The sequence below is a fragment of the Zonotrichia leucophrys genome, chromosome 17, assembly GCF_028769735.1.
Source record: "Zonotrichia leucophrys gambelii isolate GWCS_2022_RI chromosome 17, RI_Zleu_2.0, whole genome shotgun sequence".
Lineage (NCBI taxonomy): Eukaryota > Metazoa > Chordata > Aves > Passeriformes > Passerellidae > Zonotrichia > Zonotrichia leucophrys.
This window is the reverse complement of record NC_088186.1, coordinates 8,841,291-8,862,239: the sequence shown is the minus strand read 5'-3', so window position 1 is coordinate 8,862,239 and position 20,949 is coordinate 8,841,291. Positions and strand designations below refer to the sequence as shown.

The 20,949-nt window shown below is 51.6% G+C and overlaps 1 protein-coding gene across 4 annotated transcripts in view; it reads right to left on the bottom strand.

Annotated features, from left to right (window-relative positions):
- WHRN (whirlin) overlaps window positions 1-20,599 on the bottom strand; it is a 54,416-nt gene extending 33,817 nt beyond the window's left edge. For all 4 annotated transcript variants that reach the window (XM_064727854.1, XM_064727857.1, XM_064727855.1 and 1 more), the window contains exons 1-2: window positions 19,837-20,599; window positions 3,681-3,896 (exon numbers count right to left, since the gene is read on the bottom strand). In XM_064727854.1, coding sequence (XP_064583924.1) covers window positions 3,681-3,896; window positions 19,837-20,436 — 816 coding nt within the window. In that variant the 5' untranslated portion in view covers window positions 20,437-20,599. The remainder of the gene's footprint in view (window positions 1-3,680; window positions 3,897-19,836) is intronic.
- Between the last annotated feature and the right edge of the window lie 350 nt (window positions 20,600-20,949).

Here is a 20,949-nt window from a genome sequence, read left to right as displayed (position 1 = left end):
CTGGGGACAGGGAGCAGCTCCCAGGGCTGGGGATGACCCAGAGCACAGGGGCAGAGCCCAAACCAGGTCCTGTGCCCATCCCAGCTCCATCTCCTGCTGAGCCCAGCGCTGCCTCCCCACTGGACAGGGCTTGGTAAACACCAACATCAATTTTGGGTGCTGCTTCTGCTTAAAGTGATGCCTCAGGGGTTTAGCTTTTCTATTTTTCTGTGCTGCTTTAGTGTGGGGGTCTGAGCTTCACATCAGGACATGGTGAGCTCTGTGCACAGAGCAGGGACACAAAACAATTCCTGCTCCAGCTGGGCACCAAGGACAAATGATCCAAATCTCAGCCCCAAGAGCACAAACACCATGGGCTGGAGAGAGAAAAACAAGCAGGATGGGACTGCCTGGGCTAAAGCTGGAATGGGACAATGAACTGCAATGTGCAAATGGAGCAGAACTGATCACAGGGAGAGACCCCGTGCCCGGCCGTGCATTTTGGGACCATTTTGGTTCATCTTGGGTGCAGCCCTGGCTGGGCTCTTGTGCTGCCCAAGGTGGATCCATTGAGGCCTTTAATAAATCCCTGCTTTATTCTTTAGCTCTGTCCAGTCTCTGCTCTAGGGCAGCTGCACAGGGCATCACAAGTGCCTGAAATGAACAAGAGGTGGAAGTGTGCCTGAAATAACCAAGAGGCTGGGCTGGGGTGTGACATAAATGGAATTTTTGGGTAAATCTGCTGGGATAGGGCTACAGAATGCCTGGAAACATGGAAGGGCAGGCTGGATGTAGCTCAGGACAATCTGATGAAGCTGAAGATGCCCCTTCTCACTGCAGGGGCTGGATTAGATGGGATTGAAAGGAACTTTCCAACCCAAACCATTTCCTGCCTTTAATCCCCAGGACGCTCTGCACCAGTGGCTCCCTGTTGCAGACATCTTTTATGAAAAATCCTTTCCTTAGGATTTTTCCTCCTGAGAAGCTGAAAGGCCTCAGGAACAAAATGTAAACAATGATTATCTGCTGCTGTGGAATGCAACAGGTACATCTGTGATTGGCCCATGTTGGATGTTTGTAATTAATGGCAAATCACAGTCAGCTGGCTCAGACTCTCTGGCTGAGCCACAAACCTTTGTTATCATTCCTTCTTTGCTATTCTATTCTTATCTACCCTTCTGATGAAACCTTTTCTTCTATTTTTTTTAGTATAGTTTAAATGAATATATATAATAAAATAATAAATCAAAGCCTTCTGAAACATGGAGTCAGATCCTCCTCTCTTCCCTCATCCTCAGACCCCTGTGAACACTGTCACAGCTCCCATCCCACATTCCAGTCTCACACAACTCAACCAGCCCCCCACCAGCCTGGATATCCCTCAAGCTGTAAACAAAACCAAACCCAGCAAGGTCAGAGCAAGCAAACAGTGAGAGACGTGGGGAGCTGGCTCATTCCCACTGCAAATGTCATTACAGACTAATAGAGAGAAATCCTTCCTTCCCTCTCCTGCATCTCTTATCCTTCATGCTCAACTAGGCACCAGCAGTGTCTCAAACATTCAAACCACGCATTATTAGCACTGATATTTTATTTTTTTTAATAATAATTACTGCTACTTTTGGCTCCAGAAGAGCCTGAAGCTGAGGAGATGTTCCCACTCCCTTTATTATGTTTTCTTTCTTCTGCTGCACCAAAAGCTTGCAGGAATAAGCAGCTCCCCTGGCAATAAGCACATTAAGGCACCAATTCAGCTGATGGAATGGTGCTTCTCAGAGAACTCGCAGCACTGCCAGAGTGCTCTGCACACTTCATCTTCCTCCAGCTCAGCAGCACCTCCGAGTTTTCACTGTCTGAGGCTTTCCAAAGTGCTTTTAATGAAATAAGCTGTCAATCCCACAAGTCCATCAATGACAATTCACAGCACAAACGGCTCTTGCTGCTGCTGTGACAAATCCAGAGGACTCTAAGCCTGGGCAGACAATAAAAATCCAAGTGCTCTGGAGCAGAAGGTGAGCATGGGAAGCAGGTCCCAGCTTTGTGACATCCTGGGGTGGGCTGGGGGTGTCACCTGCTGCTCTGTCTGGCCTGGCTCCAGCACCATTTCACTATTGCAAACCCTTCCTTTCACACTTCCTGACCACTGGTGACTCCCCTTGTGGGCACAGGACTCTGATGAGACATGAATTCACCAATTACAGCTACAGGAAAATGCTAAATTTGGGTAATCCAGCACCTGTCCCACACACCACAGCCATGGAAAACAAGGATCTCTAGATCCCAGAGCTCTGCACTATTGCAAACCCTCTTCTTCACACTTCCTCACCACTGGAGACTCCCCCTGAGGCACAGGCTCTGATGAGACATGAACTCACCAATTACAACAGGAAAATGCTAAATTTGGGAAACACAGCACATGCCCCACACAGCACAGCCATGGAAAACAAGGATCTCTAACACCTTGACAACCACAGGAGCTGCCAGCAGCTCCTTCAGCCCAACATTCCCTTCATCCTCAGCTCCCTTCTCCAGCGCTAGGTCAGGTCTACCCTGAAACCCTGGCACAGATCTCAGCACCCCCTCCGTTCCCCCAGAGCAGCCCTAGACCTGAGCTCAGGGCAGCCTGGATTGTGCCTGGGAGGGGATGGGGAAAGCCAAGCCAGCTGCCAAATCCCAATCCCCAAATCCCTTTGGTGGGGATTCCTCCACAGCTGGAATGGAGGAACCCCAGTGCCCACAGGAAAACGTGGCCAAAGCCAAGGATGGGAATGCTGGGGGCTGGAGCACCCTGCCCAAAGGGAGGCAGGGCCCAACCACCCTGTGCCACAGCTCAGCCCACCAGGGTGAGCACACAGACCCCTGCAGGGCTCACTTCCACCATCACACTCCTCATGATCCCACAGATCCCTGTAGGGCTCAGCTCCATCACACACCTCACAGTGCTGCTTTCCATTTCAGGCCTTTGCATAACAAATCCTTCAGCCTCAGGATAACCAACCCTCAACCCCAGTGACAAACCCTCCTTCCAGGCATGCAGATGGAAGGGTGCCTCTGGAGGGAGGCAGCCAGAAGGGGATTTTTCAGTGCCTGAAGAATGTTGTAAATATTCTTCAGACACTGGAAGGAGAGAGAATATTCAATAAATATATAAATAAGAATATATAAATTATTAAAAGAATATATAAATATTCTTCAGGCCACTGACAAGAGGAGGCAAGATGGAGGGAACTGGGTGTGTCCAGCCTTTCTCCTTCTTCTTCTTGGCCTCCATCTTCTACTGTGATGGTGGCACTTTGGGATTGGTTTAGAGTAGAAGCTCACTGTCTAACACAGGTGATAGGTGTTGGAAAGTAATTGCAAACATTGTACATGTAGTTTTTAGTATAAAGACATAACACCTCCCTGGGGGCAGGCAGCGTGCCCTGTTGGATGGACCTCAGAAGGGCAGGAGAAAATTTTTACAGATAAGATACAATAAACAACCTTGAGATGGAGAACTGAAGAGTTCCAACTTATTCTTCAAGTGCCAGTCTGGGAAAAGAGACTTTTAAGAACCTCAGGGTCACAGCGACCCGAAAGATCCCGAGACCCCTTCACCAGAGCCACCTTTGATTTACAATACAGGGGACAAAGAGAGCTGGCAGCTGCATGGGAGGAGCCCCCAGAGCTGTGCTGTGTGTGACCCCCACCCCTTTGCTCACCTTCTTCTCATCCCCCTCCTGCAGCAGCTGCAGGTGGCTCCTCTTCTCGCTGTCCCTGCGCAGGGAGCTGTGCTGGTGGTGGGGCAGCCCCGAGGGGGGGGACACGCTGCGGCCCTGCGGGTCCACCCACGTGTAGATGTGGTTGGTGACATAGCCCCCGGGGATGCGCCCCACCGAGTGCACCGACAGGTTCAGCTTCTTGCAGCCCTTCAGCACCTGCAAGGCAAGCCAAGGACAACGGGTCAGTGTGTCACCATGGTACCTTCTGAAAAATCTCTTCCCCAGGATGGTTCTCCTGAGAAACCTCAGAAAAGAAATGTAAACAATCATTATCTGATTGCTTGGATTGTGGTCTGGAGGTTGCTTGCCAACAGGTGCGTCTTTGGTTTCATGTGAATTGTTTTTAATTAATGGCCAATCCCAGTCCATATGTGTCAAGCCAAGGACAAGGAGCTAAAGTGTCACCATGATATTTTTGACAAATCCCTTCCCCAGGACTTCTCTCCTGAGAAGCCTCAGAAAAGAAATGTAAACAATAATTATTTGATTGTTTGGATTGTGGTCTGGAGGTTGCTTACCAACAGGTGCATCTTTGATTGGCTCCATGCAAATTGTTTTTAATTAATGACCAATCCCAGTCCAGCTGTGTCAAGCCAAGGACAAGGGGTTAATGTGTCACCATGATATTTTCTGAAAAATCCCTTCACCAGGATCTTTCTCCTGAGAAGCCTCAGAAAAGAAATGTAAACAATAATTATTTGATTGCTTGGATTGTGGTCTGGAGGCTGCTTATCAACAGGGGCATCTTTGATTGGTTCCATGTGAATTGTTTTTAATTATTGACCAATCCCAGTCCAGCTGTGTCAAGCCAAGGACAAGGGGTTAATGTGTCACCATGATTATTTCCTGACAAATCCCTTCCCCAAGATTTTTAAACTGAGAAGCCTCAGAAAAGAAATGTAAACAGTAATTATCTGATTGCTTGGATTGTGGTCTGGTTGCTTCCCAACAGGTGCATCTTTGATTGATTCCATGTGAATTGTTTTTAATTAATGACCAATCCCAATCATTAATGTCTGGGACATGTGTCACCATGATATCTTCTAAAGAATATCTTTTAATAAATAGAAGTTCTTTGGTTCCATGTGAATTGTTTTTAATGAATGACCAATCCCAGTCCAGCTGTGTCGAGCCAAGGACAAGGGGTTAATGTGTCACCATAATATCTTCTAAAAAATCCTTTCACCAACATGTTTCTCCTGCATAAAAAGCTGGGATTTTTTTGTTCTTTCCTCACTGTAACACAGAGAAGGCAAAGCTGCTGCTGAGAAAACACGGAGAAAAGCTTTCCCATCAGCCAGGAAAGAGCAGAGTGGGGAGGGGAGGTGGGCAGAGCCATGGCCAGGATGGGATAAACCCGGGTCAGAGCAGGTCAGGGGGCAGTGCTGGGGCAGAGCAGCACTCACCCGTGTCCCAAGTCCTCTCCAGCCCCCTCACTTCACCTTCCCCTAATGCAGGAGCCCCTTTAGGCACTGGAAAGTGCCCCAAGGTCTCCCTGGAGCTTTCTCAGTGACTGTGCTGGCAGCAAACAAAACCAGGGTGGGCAAAGGCTCAGCTCAGCCCCAGCTCTGCCCCCACAGCTCCAGCCTGGAAAAGCTCCTGGTGCCTGCAGGGAACACGCACAGCACTCCCAGAAATTCAGCCACTGAGTTACCAGCCGCCTGCCGCAGCACAAGCAGTCAATTAATGAAGGAATAATTACTCAGTACATCCTCACACTTAAACCAGCATGCACAGAGATGGCCTTGGGGGCCACAGGAGGTGATTAGCTGCTCTGCCCCTCCAGCTTCCACTGTGAGGAGCTGACACAGAAACTTCAATTAGCACAGAGGAGTTGTCCCTGGGGACAGATGTAAGTGCTGATCCCTCCAGAGGCCTCAGGGACACCAGCACTGCAGATCTGTTCTCAGAAAGGAGGAGTTTGGGTTTTTTTCCCATTTATAGATCATTTTGATGAGCTGCCCTGCAACGTCTGCGGTCCCCACTGAGCAAAGCTTGTGCCTGGGAAGGACTAAAAGCAGCAGCTCCTCAGGAAAGGGTAAATGGCCAGGAATAGCGGGCTGGCTGCATCCCAGCCCTGAGCTGGCAGCACTGCTGCTCCTCCCTGCCAGAGCACAGAGAATCCAGCTCAGCATCTCCATCCCACACAGCAAACCTGGCTGCAGACCTGTCACATGCCCCAAGGTCACCATGTGCCACAAGGACTGCCAAACCAGAGGGGACACCCACAGAGCATTCACCCCCCTGGCTGCTCTGTGACAGTGGTCACAGGGGTTTTCAGGTAAGGGAAGAGATAAGAATGTTGACTCCATGTTACAGAAGGCTTGATTTATTATTTTATGATATATATTACATTAAAACTATACTAAAAAGAATAGAAGGAAAAGTTTCATCTCAGAAGGCTGGCTAAGCTAAGAATAGAATGGAATGAATAATAAAAGTTTGTGTCTCGGACAGAGAGTCCAAGCTAACCGGGCTGTGATTGGCCATTAATTAGAAACAACCACATGAGACCAATCCCAGATGCACCTGTTGCATTCCACAGCAGCAGATAATCAATGTTTACATTTTGTTCCTGAAGCCTCTCAGCTTCTCAGGAGGAAAAATCCTAAGAAAGGATTTTTCATAAAAGATGTCTGTGACACTGCTCCCCAGCCCCTGTTCCTGCAGCTCCCCAGGCCCTCAAACACATCCCTGCAGGGATCTCCTCTCTCCCTGGGCACTCAGAGCCCAGCTGGGCTGCTCCCCATGCTCCATCCTGCCCAGGTCTCTCTGGGATGGTGGAGCAGGTCCTGAGCCCTCTGCCCATTCCAGGGTTTCCCTCTCCCATGGGCACCATGGCTATGCCAGGCTTCAGGGCAAAGAGCAGCTTCCTGAGCCAAAGCCAGGCTCAGGGTGGGCTGAACTCCACAGAAATCACTGAGCTGGGGGTGGCAGGGACCCTTCTCACCAACCCCAGAGCTACCAGGGCAAGGGGAGGACCTCAGTAAATGTATAAAGGACTCTGCAGAGTGTCCCCAGCCTGCTGCAGCGCTGCCTCTCTGGCAGACACTGTCACCAGCAGTGTCCTGGCTGGCTTTCCCAGCTCTGTGCACTCCGTGCCCACCCTTGGATGGAGCCCTGGCTCTGTGCAGCTGCTCCCCTCCCCTCGGGCTCTCTGCTGTCACCTTCATGCATAAAACATCTCCCTGAGCCCACATCCCTGCTCCTGGTGGCCCTGTCAAGGCAGCTGCAGGGGGACATAACAATCCCCGTGTAAATCTCTGGCCTCTCATCCCTGCTAATTTCCCTGTGCCCCCAGAGAGCAGCTCTGCTGCTGTGCCTGCCCTGCCAGGGGGTGACATTTGGCTCAGGCTAAATGGCTCTGCCAGGCTTCAGCAGCCACCCCTGCCCTGTCCCTGGGGCAGCTGTGACACTCCAGGGTGGAACCAGCCTGGGCCTGGTCCCTTTTCCTGTGCCTGGTGCTCCTCCTGAGCTCTGTCCTTTCTCCTGTGCCTTGTGCTTTCTCCTATGCCCTGTCCCTTTTCCTGTGCCCTCCTCCTGTGCTCAGTCCCCTCTCCTGTGCCCAGTCCCTGCTCTCATGCCCAGTCTCTCCTGTGTGGTGCAAACCCCGAGGTTTCCTCTGCTCCTTCTCCTCCCTGCCAGGATGGATTCTCTGGGGAAGGGAGGGAAGGGGATCCCTGTGCCATGTCCAGTCCTTCCCTGAACACCTCCAGAGATAGGCACTCCAAATCTCCCTGGGCAGCCCCATCTGATGTTTAACAACACTTTCCATGGGGAAATTCCTGCTGATGTTCAACCTGAGCCTCTCCTGAGGCCGTTCCCTCTGCTCCTGTCCCTGTTCCCCAGCTGTCCCCTCCTGTCAGGAGCTGTGCAGAGCCACAAGGGCCCCCTGAGCCTCCTTTGCTCCAGGCTGAGCCCCTTCCCAGCTCCCTCAGCCTCTCCTGGGGCTCCAGCCCCTTCCCCAGCTCCATTCCCTTCCTTGCAATTGCTCCGGTTCTTCCTTTGAGGGGCCCAGAACAGGACAGAGGATTTGAGGTGGCCCCAGCAGTGCCCAGCCCAGGGGGACATCACAAGGGACAGGCTCTGGGTGGGAATTCTACAAGGGAAAACTTTTTCCTCCCAGACACACAAATTGTCCTGCGTGCACTGAGTGCAGAGACACCCCCAAATCCACAGGAGAACTCACCCTGTGAGGTTTTTGGGACATGAGGGGCACAATGAACCTCACCCCACCACCCCTAAATAACCAATTCCACCTCCTTCATGCCCTGTGCAGAATCAGGCAGTGCAGGCTGCATCTCCATCTCCTTTCTCAAGCCACTGCAGGGATTTGCAGCCTCAGATAAGATTTGGTTTTGCCCCATCTCTGCTGTGTTTAAGGACCACAGGGTGGGAGGTTTTAGGGCTGGCAGCACAGTGTGCAAGCTCACCTGCCAGCAGCCCAGCTTACAGAAATCATTGATGTGAATCTGGGAATTACTGCCAAAACCTTCAGCAGAGAAACAGTCACCGACTGCCCAGAAATGTCAGCAGAAGCAGCAAGTGCCAGAGAGAGGGGCAGATTGATTCCATGAGGCCACTGATCCCCTAACAACACTCCATTTAATTATCACGCCCTCTGACAGGGAAGGAGATCGTTTAAACTGATCAAAATAGGAAACACACATCTCATGTGGGCCACAATTACCTTCAAAAAACCCCATAAAACCCAAACAGCTCCCAGTACATCATGTTCTTTCCTAGGATCCAGAGGGGCAGCTGCCACCCTTCAGGTGGTTTTATAGGTTTTATATCAAGAGGTTTTATAGAGATGGCTTCAAACCCTGCACGTCTGACACCACTGAGGGCTTTCCTCTCCCATCTTCACCATTCCCCCTCTTATTCCCCACTTCCCAACAGCCCTGAGAGGTAAAAACACCTCCAAAAATCCCCCCAGAAAGAGCAGAGCTGCCAGAAAGGAACAGCAATGAATCACCAGGATGCTCCTGGCAGCCTGGGGCAGGGACAGCCCTCTCCCTTCACCTTCCCCAGTAAAGGAGCAGCCCGGAGTGGGAAGATCCCAGTTGGATACTGGGAGCATTAACCATGAGCCATCCTCCTCCTCAGCACAGCCTCCAGCTGCTTTTCCACCAGCAGGAACAGCCTCCTGGAAATGGTTTGGCATGGGATAATGGGCATGAAAGAATGGCTATGTGACACTGTCATATTTTCTGGAAAAATCCCTTTGCCAAGATTTCTTCTCCTGGAAAGCTGAGAAGCCTCAGAGAAAAATGAAAACAATATTATCTGATTGCTTCTCCTGTGTTTTGCTGCTTTGGAATGTGGTTGGAGATTGTTTATCCAACATGTGAATTGTTTTTACTTAATGACCATTCACAGTCAGGCTGTGTCAGGGCTCTGGAGAGTCATGAGTTTTTCATTAGTATCTTGTTAAGCTTTCTGTCTGTTTCCTTTCTCTATTCTTTAGTATAGTTTTAGTATAGCATTCTTTAATATAATATAATAACATAATAAATTAGCCTTCTAAGAACATGGAGTGAGATTAATCATTTCCTTCCTGCCATGGGGGACCCCTAAAATACCACAGCTTATGGAATAATGGCTATGGGATAATGGGCATTGCTCTGCTGGTGAGCTCCAAAGGTCAGTGTGGAGGTTACCACCAGGAATTTGGCAGCATGACACCCCAAAAAGTAAGGCACAGGTTTGGAAATAAAGCTGCAAAAGGAAACAAATGCTGAGATGCTGATGCCTCAGGTTTAGCTTTTCTATTTTTCACATTCTGTGCTGCTTTAGTGTGTGGGTCTGAGCTTCACATCAGGACATGGTGAGCTCTGTGCACAGAGCAGGGAGACAAAACAATTCCTGCTCCAGCTGGGCACCAAGGACAAATGATCCAAATCTCAGCCCAAGAGCACAAACACCGAGGGCTGGAGAGAGAAAAACAAGCAGGGTGGGACTGCCTGGGCTAAAGCTGGAATGGGACAATGAACTGCAAGGTGCAAATGGAGCAGAACTGATCCCAGGGAGAGACCCCGTGCCCGGCCGTGCATTTTGGGGCCATTTTGGTTCATCTTGGGTGCAGCCCTGGCTGGGCTCTTGTGCTGCCCAAGGTGGATGCATTGATATATTTCAATAAATCCCTGCTTTATTCTTTAGCTCTGTCCAGCCTCTGCTCTGGCTCAGCCTTTCCGAAGCATCAATTCCACAGGAGGGAGGCAGGGGGAGCTTTTACAGCGCGTTCCGGCTCCGTGCAGGAGCGATGGCAGAAGTTTGTCCAGCCGCTGTTTCCTGCTCCATTCCAGGGTGTTCGTGCTGGACTCAGGGGGGTTTTTAAGCTTGTGGGATCGGATGGACTGGGCAAAACAATGATGCTGCCAGGGGGAATGAAGCAGCTCCCTGTGGCTGCTGGGGAGGGCAGCAGGAGCTTTTACAGGAGAGAGATTGAGCCACTTCACCTAAAAGGCTCCTCTGCTGAGACAGGACAGCAGGCACAGGATTTTTGGCTCCCAAAATGATCAGCTGCAGGTAGGATGGATAAAGGCTATTGCAGCTCCCACTGCACACCTGGGTAAGGCCAAATTTGCCAGGTGAAGCAAGGAGAGACTGTCCCCTGCCCCAGAGTGCAGAGAGGGATTTTGGAACAAGCTGCCCAGAGCAGCTGTGGCTGCCCCTGGATCCCTGGAATGCCCAAGGCCAGGCTGGACAGGGCTGGGAGCAGCCTGGGACAGTGGAAGGTGTCCTTTCCCATGGATCTGGATGAGCTTTAAGGTCCCTCCAACCCAAACCAGTCTGGGATTCCATGATTTTAAGTCTATCCCAGCCCTGTGTTGCCTGACAAAGCACAGGGAGCTGGATGTGAGCAGAGGATCAGAGAGCCTGGGATGCTCTGAGCTGGGAGGAACAGGGAGAAGTGGAACGAGGAGAAGGTGACCCAGGGGCAGGAGGGGAGAGCAGGACACAGGGGGAGGCTGAGGGAAGCACAGATGGAGGGACAGCAACGGTGCCAGGGTCCAGGGGACACAGGGGTGACACAGGGATGACACCAGGGATGCCACAGGGGTGACACCAGGGATGCCACAGGGGTGGACACAGCCTCCCTGCAGGAGGACAAACAGGAGTTGCAGGAAGCACAGTCCAACCTCTCCCCCTCTCCCAAGGCAAAGGACAGCAGTTGGGCTTTCAAGTAGAGGCACTTATGCAAATCAATGCAAATCGATGTATAATTATGGTGATTGCACACATTTAGCCCCAAGGCATCGGGAAGCCCATGTCCCTTTCACGGCAAAGGTCAAGTGAAATCTAAGCTCCAGCACCTTCTCCCCAAGATCCCCATCCCCACTCTGCAACCTCCCACCTCTTCATGCTGCTCCCTGCCCAGTGCAGCCCTCAGGCAAGCCCAGGACGGTTCTAAAAACAGCAGAAAACTCCACATAATTGTGGAAACAAAGCAAACCCAAAGCTGTTTGGGTGCTTTCAGGGCAGGGGGGAGGAGGCATAAGGGAAATGCAGATTGAAGCACTGCCTCCTGCTTCCTTGGGTCTTCTCTCTCTGCTCCACTCCAAGCAATGCTGGAAGGAGTGATGTGAGGCACCATATTGGCTAAAAATGACACTGCCATCAGACAAGGCCATACTGTCTAAACAGGGTTAATGGCTGGGTGGAAAACTGCAGAAGAATCAATGTGGGGAAGTGAGGAAGATGCTGGAGTGTAGGAGTGTCAGGGGTGGGACGGTTGGGACGGAGTGAGACAAGAGATTTCTGGAGCCAGGTCTGGAACTTGGGGTTTATTGCAAAGGGCCTGGGTGCAGGGCCCTGCTGGGAGCTGCCAAACACAGCTCAGAGCAGGCCCGAGAGAAGAGAGGGGGAGAGAGTAAAAGGGGTAAGAGTGAGGTTCCCATTACAATACAATAAATCTTCTTCTGTGTTGAATATTCTATTTCTCACTAACCAATCTAGTACAAGATACAAATCCTATAGCTTTTACATACAGCCTATAAGAATCATTACATTACCACACTGTGTTACATTTTAAACCCTACAAACTCCTCTTTGGGCCCCTTCTGCCAAGCTGCAGGGTCTGCTCTGACCCTTGGGCCTGTCTGCAAGCAGAGGGTGTTGTTCCATCAAAAGGGGATCACCTTCAGCTGGCCACACCATTGTTTTCCAGTTGTTCAGTAACTGAGGGATCTCAAAGCTTGCTTTCATTTCAATCTCGCTTATAGTTTCCATATTCTCAAAATCTTTTACCAGGCAATCATATTTATAAGGCCTTCCTGTTTCATCTTCCCCAACACTGGATGAAGCACTGAGGGCATCCAGGCAGAGCCTGCACAGAGCAGAGCCCCCTCCAGCCTCTCCCAGCCCCAGGGGCTCCAAGGCAATCCCTGGGGCTCTAAGGCAATCCCTGGGGCACCTGGCAGGACCAGAGCTCCCCCAGGGCTCTGCTTCACCTGTCCTCACCCAGCACCTGGTGCTCCTGGCAGGGAGAACTCAGAGCATCCAGTCCAAAGAACCCAAGGTAAATCACACAGCAGGTGCTTTGTCACTCTAAGTGAGGGCATTTAGAGCTGAATAATTCTCCGTGGCATTGAGGAAAGTGTCAAGAAAATCCATCCTCATCCCTGAGGACAGGGGAGCTGTAAAGGATATTTTAATTCACCAGTTCTGACGCTTTTGTTTTCTTCCAACGGCCACTAGAAGGAAATAAGCTTTTATCCTCCAGGTTATCTTATCAATTTCTCTGCTGAGCCAAAACTGTTTATTTACAAGGAGCCCACTAAATAACAGAGATGCTGCAAGAACTCCAGGATGCCCTGACAATGCTAACCCTGATGAACAAGCCAGTGCTGGTGCCAAGTCCTATCATCCCTGCATTATGAGGAGAGGAGAGATTAAGGCCCTCATTCCAATCTTTTGCATCACTATAAAGTCATTTGATTTCATTAGTGCTGATTGTGATTTGCTGGTGAAATGAAGGGAAACAGATGACTAAGGAACTTGTCCACTGAGGAAAACCAGTGGCAGAGCAGCAAATACAACCAACTCCAAAGCCAGGTGGAGCAGCCAAACCCTCATTCCCACAGCCCTGGGCTGGGTGTGCAGCTTCACCCCAGCCCGAGTCACACCAGGAATTCATCTGGAGCTCCAGGTGAGCTCCAGGGCTCAAACTTGCTCCACCACAGCTCCAGATCTGCCCTGGAACCACAGCAGCCCTTCCACTGCCCTCAGCCCTCCCCCTCAAGGAGCTTTAAAAGTCATTTTAAATGCAGATGCCTCCAAGCTCCAGAGTGACCATTTTCCCTCCTCCTTTCTCCCAGAGGGAGATCCTGGTGCCTTTACACTTCCCACCCTCTCCCTCTGAGTCCAGCTGATCACAGGAGCTGACATGGAAAGTGTTTGCAGGACAGAAGGGCACAGCAGGAGCTCCTGGCATCACACAGCACCTGCCTTTTAAGCTGTGAGTGCTTTTTTTTGGTGCAGTTTTGGGGTTTTTGTTCCTAAGTAGATGCAGAGATGCAAGAAGGAATTACCACTCTAACTATTGGGGTGGATGCTAGTCACATCCTCCTTTTCCATGCTCCAGCTCCCTGGGGAAAGGGAGAAGTTTCAAACCTCTTTCTTTAGTGCCTTCTAAAAACACGGAGCCTTGATAAGCACGCAGCAGTTAAAGGAACAGGGCTGAAATCTTCACACAATCAAAGGAACAGGGCTGAAATCTTCACACAATCAGGGATCAAAGGAACAGGGCTGAAATCTTCACAGAATCAGGGATCAAAGGAACAGGGCTGAAACCTTCACAGAATCAGGGATGAAAGGAACAGGGCTGAAACCTTCACAGAATCAGGGACCAAAGGCTGAAATCTTCACAGAATCAGGGATCAAAGGAACGGGCTGAAATCTTCACAAAATCAGGGATGAAAGGAACAGGGCTGAAACCTTCACAGAATCAGGGACCAAGGGCTGAAATCTTCACAGAATCAGGGATCAAAGGAACGGGGCTGAAATCTTCACAGAATCAGGGATCAAAGGAACAGGGCTGAAATCTTCACAGAATCAAAGGAACAGGGCTGAAACCTTCACAGAATCAGGGTTCAATGCATTGCCTGCACCCCTCAGCCATCCCAGCCCTGCTCTGGCTGATCAGCCACAGCTCCAAGCACTGGGAAGGGTCAAACCCAACCAAACCAAGCTGCACTCAGTGCTCTGAGCCCCCAGTGCTGGGGTGATTAAATCAGCAGTGTCAGCTCATGGTGATCAATTAATTGGGCATCACAAGAAACAGCGACATGAAATTTGCTTTATTGGAAGCTGGCTGGAAAGAAGAATGGCTCTAAATATGTTTGAGGCTCAGGGCTGCACATCTCTGCTGTCATTTCTCAGAGGTCTTTTGGCAATCCCACACTGGGGTCCTTTCTGAAGAGATCACCTTGTTTGCCAGTAATGGGACATAGAAGGAATTTTAATCTCTTAATTATTTTTAAATGCCCGCTTGGCACTTCCATCAGAGCAGGAGATGGAAGAGATGGAGGGAATGAAGAGCTCTGCTGGCAGGGATGGTGGAGGCTGGGGATGAGATCCCCCTCCATCCCAGGCTGGGGTGTCGGGTGGTACCCCCTGATGCAATCCCCTTCCCTCACAGGGACCAGGACAGGCTGGCACTGCCACATCCCAGATCCCTGTGCCTTGTCAGCCTCATCCCAAGCCTTCCCCAGCCTCTCTCACAGATAAAAAAACCCAAGCCAGGGCACTTGAACTACTCCAGTTCCTCCAGAATAAACTCAATTCCAGCCCAGTGACTTTGGCAAAGCCATCACAGATTTACACCAACACCAAAGAACCAAACTCCCCCAGCCCAGCACATCCAAATTAGTGAAGTTTTGGGGATTTTGCTCAAGCTGATCCACATCTGCCAGGAATAGCTGGGCCAGTGGTGGGACCAGTGCAGCTCTTTGGGGCTGGTGTAGCTCATTAAGCCAAATCCTAAATCAGGAATTTTTCCATTTGTCACTTTCTCTTGTCCCCTCCCTCCCTAAATGTCTTTTTATTTAAAGGACATAAAAACCTACAGCAAAGCAAGAAAGGTAAAGTGTGGGAGAGAAAGGAGTGGGAATTTAATGCCAACCCCAGAGCACTGGGGAAACACCTCCCTGGTAATTTTGATGGTCTAAAGCCACAAACACCTTGATTTTAAGTCCTCTGGATAAAATATGACAGCTTATCAATACAAACCTTCAGCACTACTGCTAAAATGTAGCAGTATATGCTCAAATACAGCAGCATATACACCATAAATAGTAAAATAAATATATATATAGTGTATAGACATAATATCCTAAATAGCAAGGCTGATAAAAACCAAGCCAGCTCTAAAAATATGGCAGACAACAATAACTTCTCCACTTACCCCATAATTCAAATGCTGGTGATCTTTTGCTAAAGTGCACTCATGAATGCTGCAATGATGGAGCTGTAATTGTAATGGAGTCATTTAATTTGGATTTGGATGGCACAGCCGAGCTCAGAGCAGACAAGGCATAAAACTCCCGTGCTCACGTAAAGGTTAAGGAGCTGGTCATTAAGGGAATTGATTTGGAGTGCTGAGGTAATCTTGTGCTTGAAGGCAGAATGCCACTTTTTATCTCATTGACGCTGGAAACATCTGCAAACAGCAGTCAGTGGTGACAGGCCAGCAGTGAGTTCTGGGCTGGGACATCACACGGGTCACTCAGCCAGGTGTGGCCGCTCTCATCTCAATTCACTTTGGGTGCATCACTGAGCGATGCCTGAAAATTCCACGAGTGAACAGAAATTGCTGCTGCCCTGTGGAAGGGGCTAACAGCAGGCCTGTTAGCTAAAGGGAGGGAGAAGCAAGAAGAAGCTGATAAGGAGCTCTCTCCAAGGCTGTAACCAAGGAGTCCAAGAGAAGTGAGGAATTGAAGAAAGATAAGAAGAGAACTTTGCAGCTGGATGATGTCACAGACATGTTTTATGAAAAATCATTTCCTTAGGATTTTTCCTCCTGAGAAGCTGAGAGGCCTCAGGAACAAAATGTAAACATGGATTATCTGCTGCTGTGGAATGCAACAGGTGCATCTGTGATTGGTCTCATGTGGTTGTTTCTAATTAATGGCCAATCACAGTCCAGCTGTCTCAGTCAGTCACAAACCTTTGTTATAATTCTTCTTCTATTCTTAGCTGGCTTTCTGATGAAATCCTTTCTTCTATTATTTTAATATAGTTTTAATGTAATATATATCATAAAATAATAAATCAAGCCTTCTGAATCCTCATCTCTTCCCTCATCCTGGGACCCCTGTGAACACTGCCACAGGACAAAGTATTTTTAGAAAGTTAGCTGAAGTCACTGTAACTTTTTACCAATGGGGTTATATTGATTTATTATTCTACCTTTTATAGCCAAGGTAGAAGAAGTATAAACAATGAGAAAGTGTATGAAAGGTCAGCCATGTTCAATAATAAAGAGTTGCCATCTGAGAGTGCTTGTGGACTCTGCTTTGTGTTGTGACTGCCTCAACAGCTGTAAGAGGCTAAATGCAGGATGTGGGACTCCAGGGGCTCTCCAAAATGCAGTTTATTCCATCCAAGAGGTTACAGCAGCCCAGGGTGGTGGGTGACAGAGCTGTGCCCACAGCTGTCAGCTCCAGCTGCAGGCAGGCCTGGAGACCCTTTGGTTTTGGTTACAATGCATTATAGACTTTTCTTTGCTGAGCATCTTCATACAGCAGAACCAATCTATACCTTAACTATTATCTATAGCCTATCATAACTACTGTAATTACCATATTCATGTTACTGTTCTCCAATCACTAAAAGTCAGTACATTACAGTTTAAGCTAGAAGTTGTTTTTCAGTTTTCTCGCAGTGGAAAATTCTGAGACCTTTTTTCTACTTGCAGCTTTGCTGACTTGTTTGCCTGTGCTCTCTTTCTGCTTGGTAAAAACATCTTGTTTGGGGTGGGTTTATCCTTTGCTCTAAGCCATAAAAACCCCTTCTAACTAACACACCCTTTGCCTCCTTGGTTATCCAGTGAGACTGGCTCAGCAATTCTTTTCTTCTATATCAAAACTTGCTTCCATCTCTATTCCTTCATCAGACTCTACATCTAAAAATCTTTCTGCTAAGCATCCATATCTGTGAGACTTTCTTGTCAAACTTTCATCCTTCCTAACAGACAGTGACAGAACCCCACAGCAGAGCCTCTCTCCTCCTGGACAGGAGGGATAAAAACAGCTGGGGCTCCAGAAACGCACAGAAAGCCAACAGAGCCACCACAACTGATAAAGGAACGCAGTGGCTGCTGTGGGAAGGCTCATCCGAGGCTGCACAAACGAATGCAGACATTGCATTTATTCCCTGCTCTGCCCGAGCAGCTGGCACAGCCCCAGCCGTGCACCCCGAGCATCCGCGGCTCGGGGAGTTTGTCACGCTCAGCCCGGAGCCTTCCCGAGCCTGGCCCGGCCCCAGGAACGAGCTCTGACAACTTGTGTCAGCCCAGCGCGCCGTGCCTGTGATGGACAGCAGGGCTCCCCGCTCAGACAGCTGCTGGCTGCAGGACAGGGGGAAAGAGGAGCTGGAGCATCGCAGGGACCGAGCTGAGCTCCGATCAGACACGGTCTGCCCCGGGGAGCTCACACAGCCCCTCCTCTGGAGCTCAGAGTGTCTGAGAGATCAGCCACACAGCCAGGGGCTTGTGGTAACCAAGTCTCTCTCCTCAGCTTTCTCTGTCTCCGTTACAGCTTGTGCACGAATGCCAGGACCAAGCCAGCTCTGGTTTGTCACAGAATACTCTGAGCTGGAAGGCATCACAAGGATCATCGAGTTCAACTCTTAAGTGGACAGCCAAGAAAAGGGTCAAATCCCCAATCCTGGGGTTGTGAGCACCAAGCTCTGAGCAGTGGAGCTGATTTTGGCCATCCAACACTGCCCCACTGCAGGGCAGACCAAGAACCACCAGTGGGGAGGGCAGGACACAGCAAGGTTGGCTCTACTAGAGGAGAGCAGACCACAGCCAGGGGCCTTTGCAGAGCTGTCAGTGCCCCAAACCCCGGGTTTCAAGGGGAAGCAGAGCACAAAACAAATCCACTCATCACCACCTCTTGTCCCTGCAGCTCTGCCACTCTGCATGACACCCAAAACATCGGGCTGAGTACCTCAAACCTTCAAATTTGTACCTACCCATTTGTACCTACAACCTTCAAATGCTGCCCTTGAGCATCGCTGAAGGCGATCTCTTCATTTCCCCGCTCCCAAATGCAGCGTCTGAGGGCAAATTAACACTTGGTTCATTTTAGAGTCACCCAAGGATTTATTAGAGCTGTACTGTAAATCACTCTGCCACTCTTCCCAAGCAAAATGTTTCCACCACCACGATGTGGGTCATAAAAGCCCTTCCCAGATGTGAAAAGAACCCAGGAGCTCAAGAAGGTGCCAGCACAGGGGAAGTGATGAATTTGTTGTTGAAAGAAGTTCAGTTCACAAGGAGACAATTTCTAAGCTGCTTTTTCCTCTCAGGATCATATTAACAAAATATAGCTCTTGGCAAGCCACGTCCTCCAGGAATTATTTCTGTGCAGGAAGCACTTAGTTTCACTCAAAATTAATAATGTCTAAAAGGCATCAATTACATTATATTAGAGAACAAACAGAAAGTGATGTGAATTACCCAGCAGAGTGGGATGAATTGGAGATGAAGTCATGGAGCAGAGCATTCCTGACACCTGGTTCCTCTCCATCCCAATGCCATAACCAAAATACGTGGGGGTTGCAATCTCCAAGCCACAAAATTGCAGACTAACAGCTGAAAGCTCACCCTGCTGTTTTCCTATCATTAGGAACAAGAGGAAAGTAATTCCTACAAACCTTTCCTGTGCTGTCAGGATTACTAGGGAGTCATTTCCAGCCTGGAAGTCGTGCCCTTGCCCAGGGCACTGATTTAAAGCCGGGGCAGGGAACACACAGGTCGGCAGGGAAGAAGTGTTCAAAGCTGAGCAAGATTAATGTGCTGTCAGAGGAAGGCTCCACATGGAACAGGCTCCCAACAGAACCACTTTAGCTTATTATGGAAAAATTAAAGCACAAACAGCTGGAGAACAGCCTTGTCACGCCAGATCCCAGCTCTCCATACGCTGCCTACAAATTGCAGCTCTAAAAGTCGATTCTGCAGCTCGATAGGTTTGTGCCTCGCGAACATTCCGAGCGGAGCCCACCAGCCACGAGCTCAGCTCTGGGAACGGTTTGGGACACTCAGACCTGGATTTGCCTCAGAACCCCGCGTTTCAGGCGAAAATCCCACAGTTTCTGGAGTTCTCCTCCCACATTAAGCATTTATCGATAGCCCCCATGCTGTTTCGGGCTACAACAGGTCTCCGGGGCATGTGGAGCCGTGCTGGGAGAGCGGGAGCCTTCAGTTCAGTTGTGTAACTGTTCCCCTTCTCCCCCTGGAACATTCAAAGCGGAATCGGGGATCTGCTCCTGCCTCGGGCAGCCTTTTTGGGGGGGTCTGCTCTGCTTCTCCGTGCCTCAGTTTCCCCATCTTTGCAAGCAGAAACCCGCTAGAGCGTCTAGAGTACATCCCTCAAAACCCGTCTCACGCAGATTTCCAGCTTCCATGAGCATCCTAGGCTGCAGGCGAGCCACGAGCAGGCACCGCTGCGTTTCAGGGGCGCGACAAAAGCGCAGGACGAGCCTGCCGTGCCCGGAGCCACCGCCACAGCCCGGTCCCTGCCGGGGGTAGCACCGCTGTCGCCACCGCAAACTTTCCGAGCGCGGCTGGCCCCGCACGATGTCGCCGGCGCGATGCAAACCCGGAGCGGCTCCGCTCCGCCGAGGGCTGCGGGCTCCGAGCGCCGCGTCCCGAGGAGCGGCACCGGGGGCTCCGGACACACCGGCTGATGGGGATGGAGCCCGGGAGGGATGCGGAAGGACGGGGATTAGACCCAGGGAGGGAAAGGAGGAGCGGGAGGACACGGACAGGCACCGGAGAGGCAGAGCGGGACGGGGCGCGCAGCGGAGCTCGGGACAAGGCGGGATGGAGAGAAAACACCACCGGAGCCGCTGCGATCCGCCTTACCTTGACCGCCTCGGCGTGGGTCACCCTGTCCAGGGACTTGCCGTTCACCCCTAGGATCTGATCGCCGACTCGCAGCCCCTCCCGCTCGGCCAGAGAGCCGGGTTCCACCAGCGACACATAGATGCCCACGCCGTGCTCGGCGCCGCCGCGGATGCTGAAGCCCAGACCCTCGTGGGCTTTGCTCCGGCGCAGCGTCACCTGCCGCAGCTCGCCCGGGAGCACCGGCGGCGGGGCGGGGGGCGGCGGGGGGCGGCCGGGCGGCGGCAGGTACGGCCCCTCGGCCGTGTACTGATCGAAGAGGAGCTGGTCGGAGCGCGGCAGGACGAGGCGCAGCAGCGGCAGCAGCTGCCGCCGGCGGGGCCCGTCGAGGAGGGCGCGCAGGGAGCGCACCAGGTCGCAGACGTTGCGGCGGCCGTGGTAGGCGTTGAGGCAGAGGATGAAGCGCTCCCGCTCCGCCTCGCTCAGCAGCGTTGTGAGCGCCTGGTGCAGCCGCCGCACGTTCGCTGAGAGCGGCCGCGGAGCCGGCCCCGGCGCCGAGCCCAGCGAGCCCGACGAGGAGGAGGAGGAGTGCACGGACACGCCGTCCAGCTCCGCGCTCATCGCCGCGGCACCAAAAGCACACCGGGGGATGGAGCGGCCGGAGCGGGGCGCGCCGGGCAGGAGCGCACCCGAAGCGGGCAGAAGCAGAACCAGGCGGGGCAGCAGCGCAGCCCCCCGGGCAGCACCGACACCGGCCGGCCCCGCCGCTCCACCTGTCCGTGCGCTCGCCCGCGGCTCCCCAGGAAGTGACGCGGCCGCCGTTGCCGGGAGACCGGTTATACAGAGCGGCCCCGGCGGCGGGACCGGACCCCCCCGCCCCGCCCCAGCGCCCGCCCCCGCGGGACCCGCAATTAGCGCGCCCGCTCATCAGTGCTCATCAGCGCGCCGAGCTCTGCCCTGCCCGCGGCTCAGCGCAGGTGGGAGCTGTGAAAGTCCTGGCACCCGTCCTCAGCCCTCCCGGGATGGATCGCGTCCATCCCGGAGCTCCCGCAGCTTCTCTCCATCCCAGCATGGCGAGCGCGCTCGGGGTGGAGGACACGCGGCAGAGGACACCGGGCAGGGATCGGTTTACAG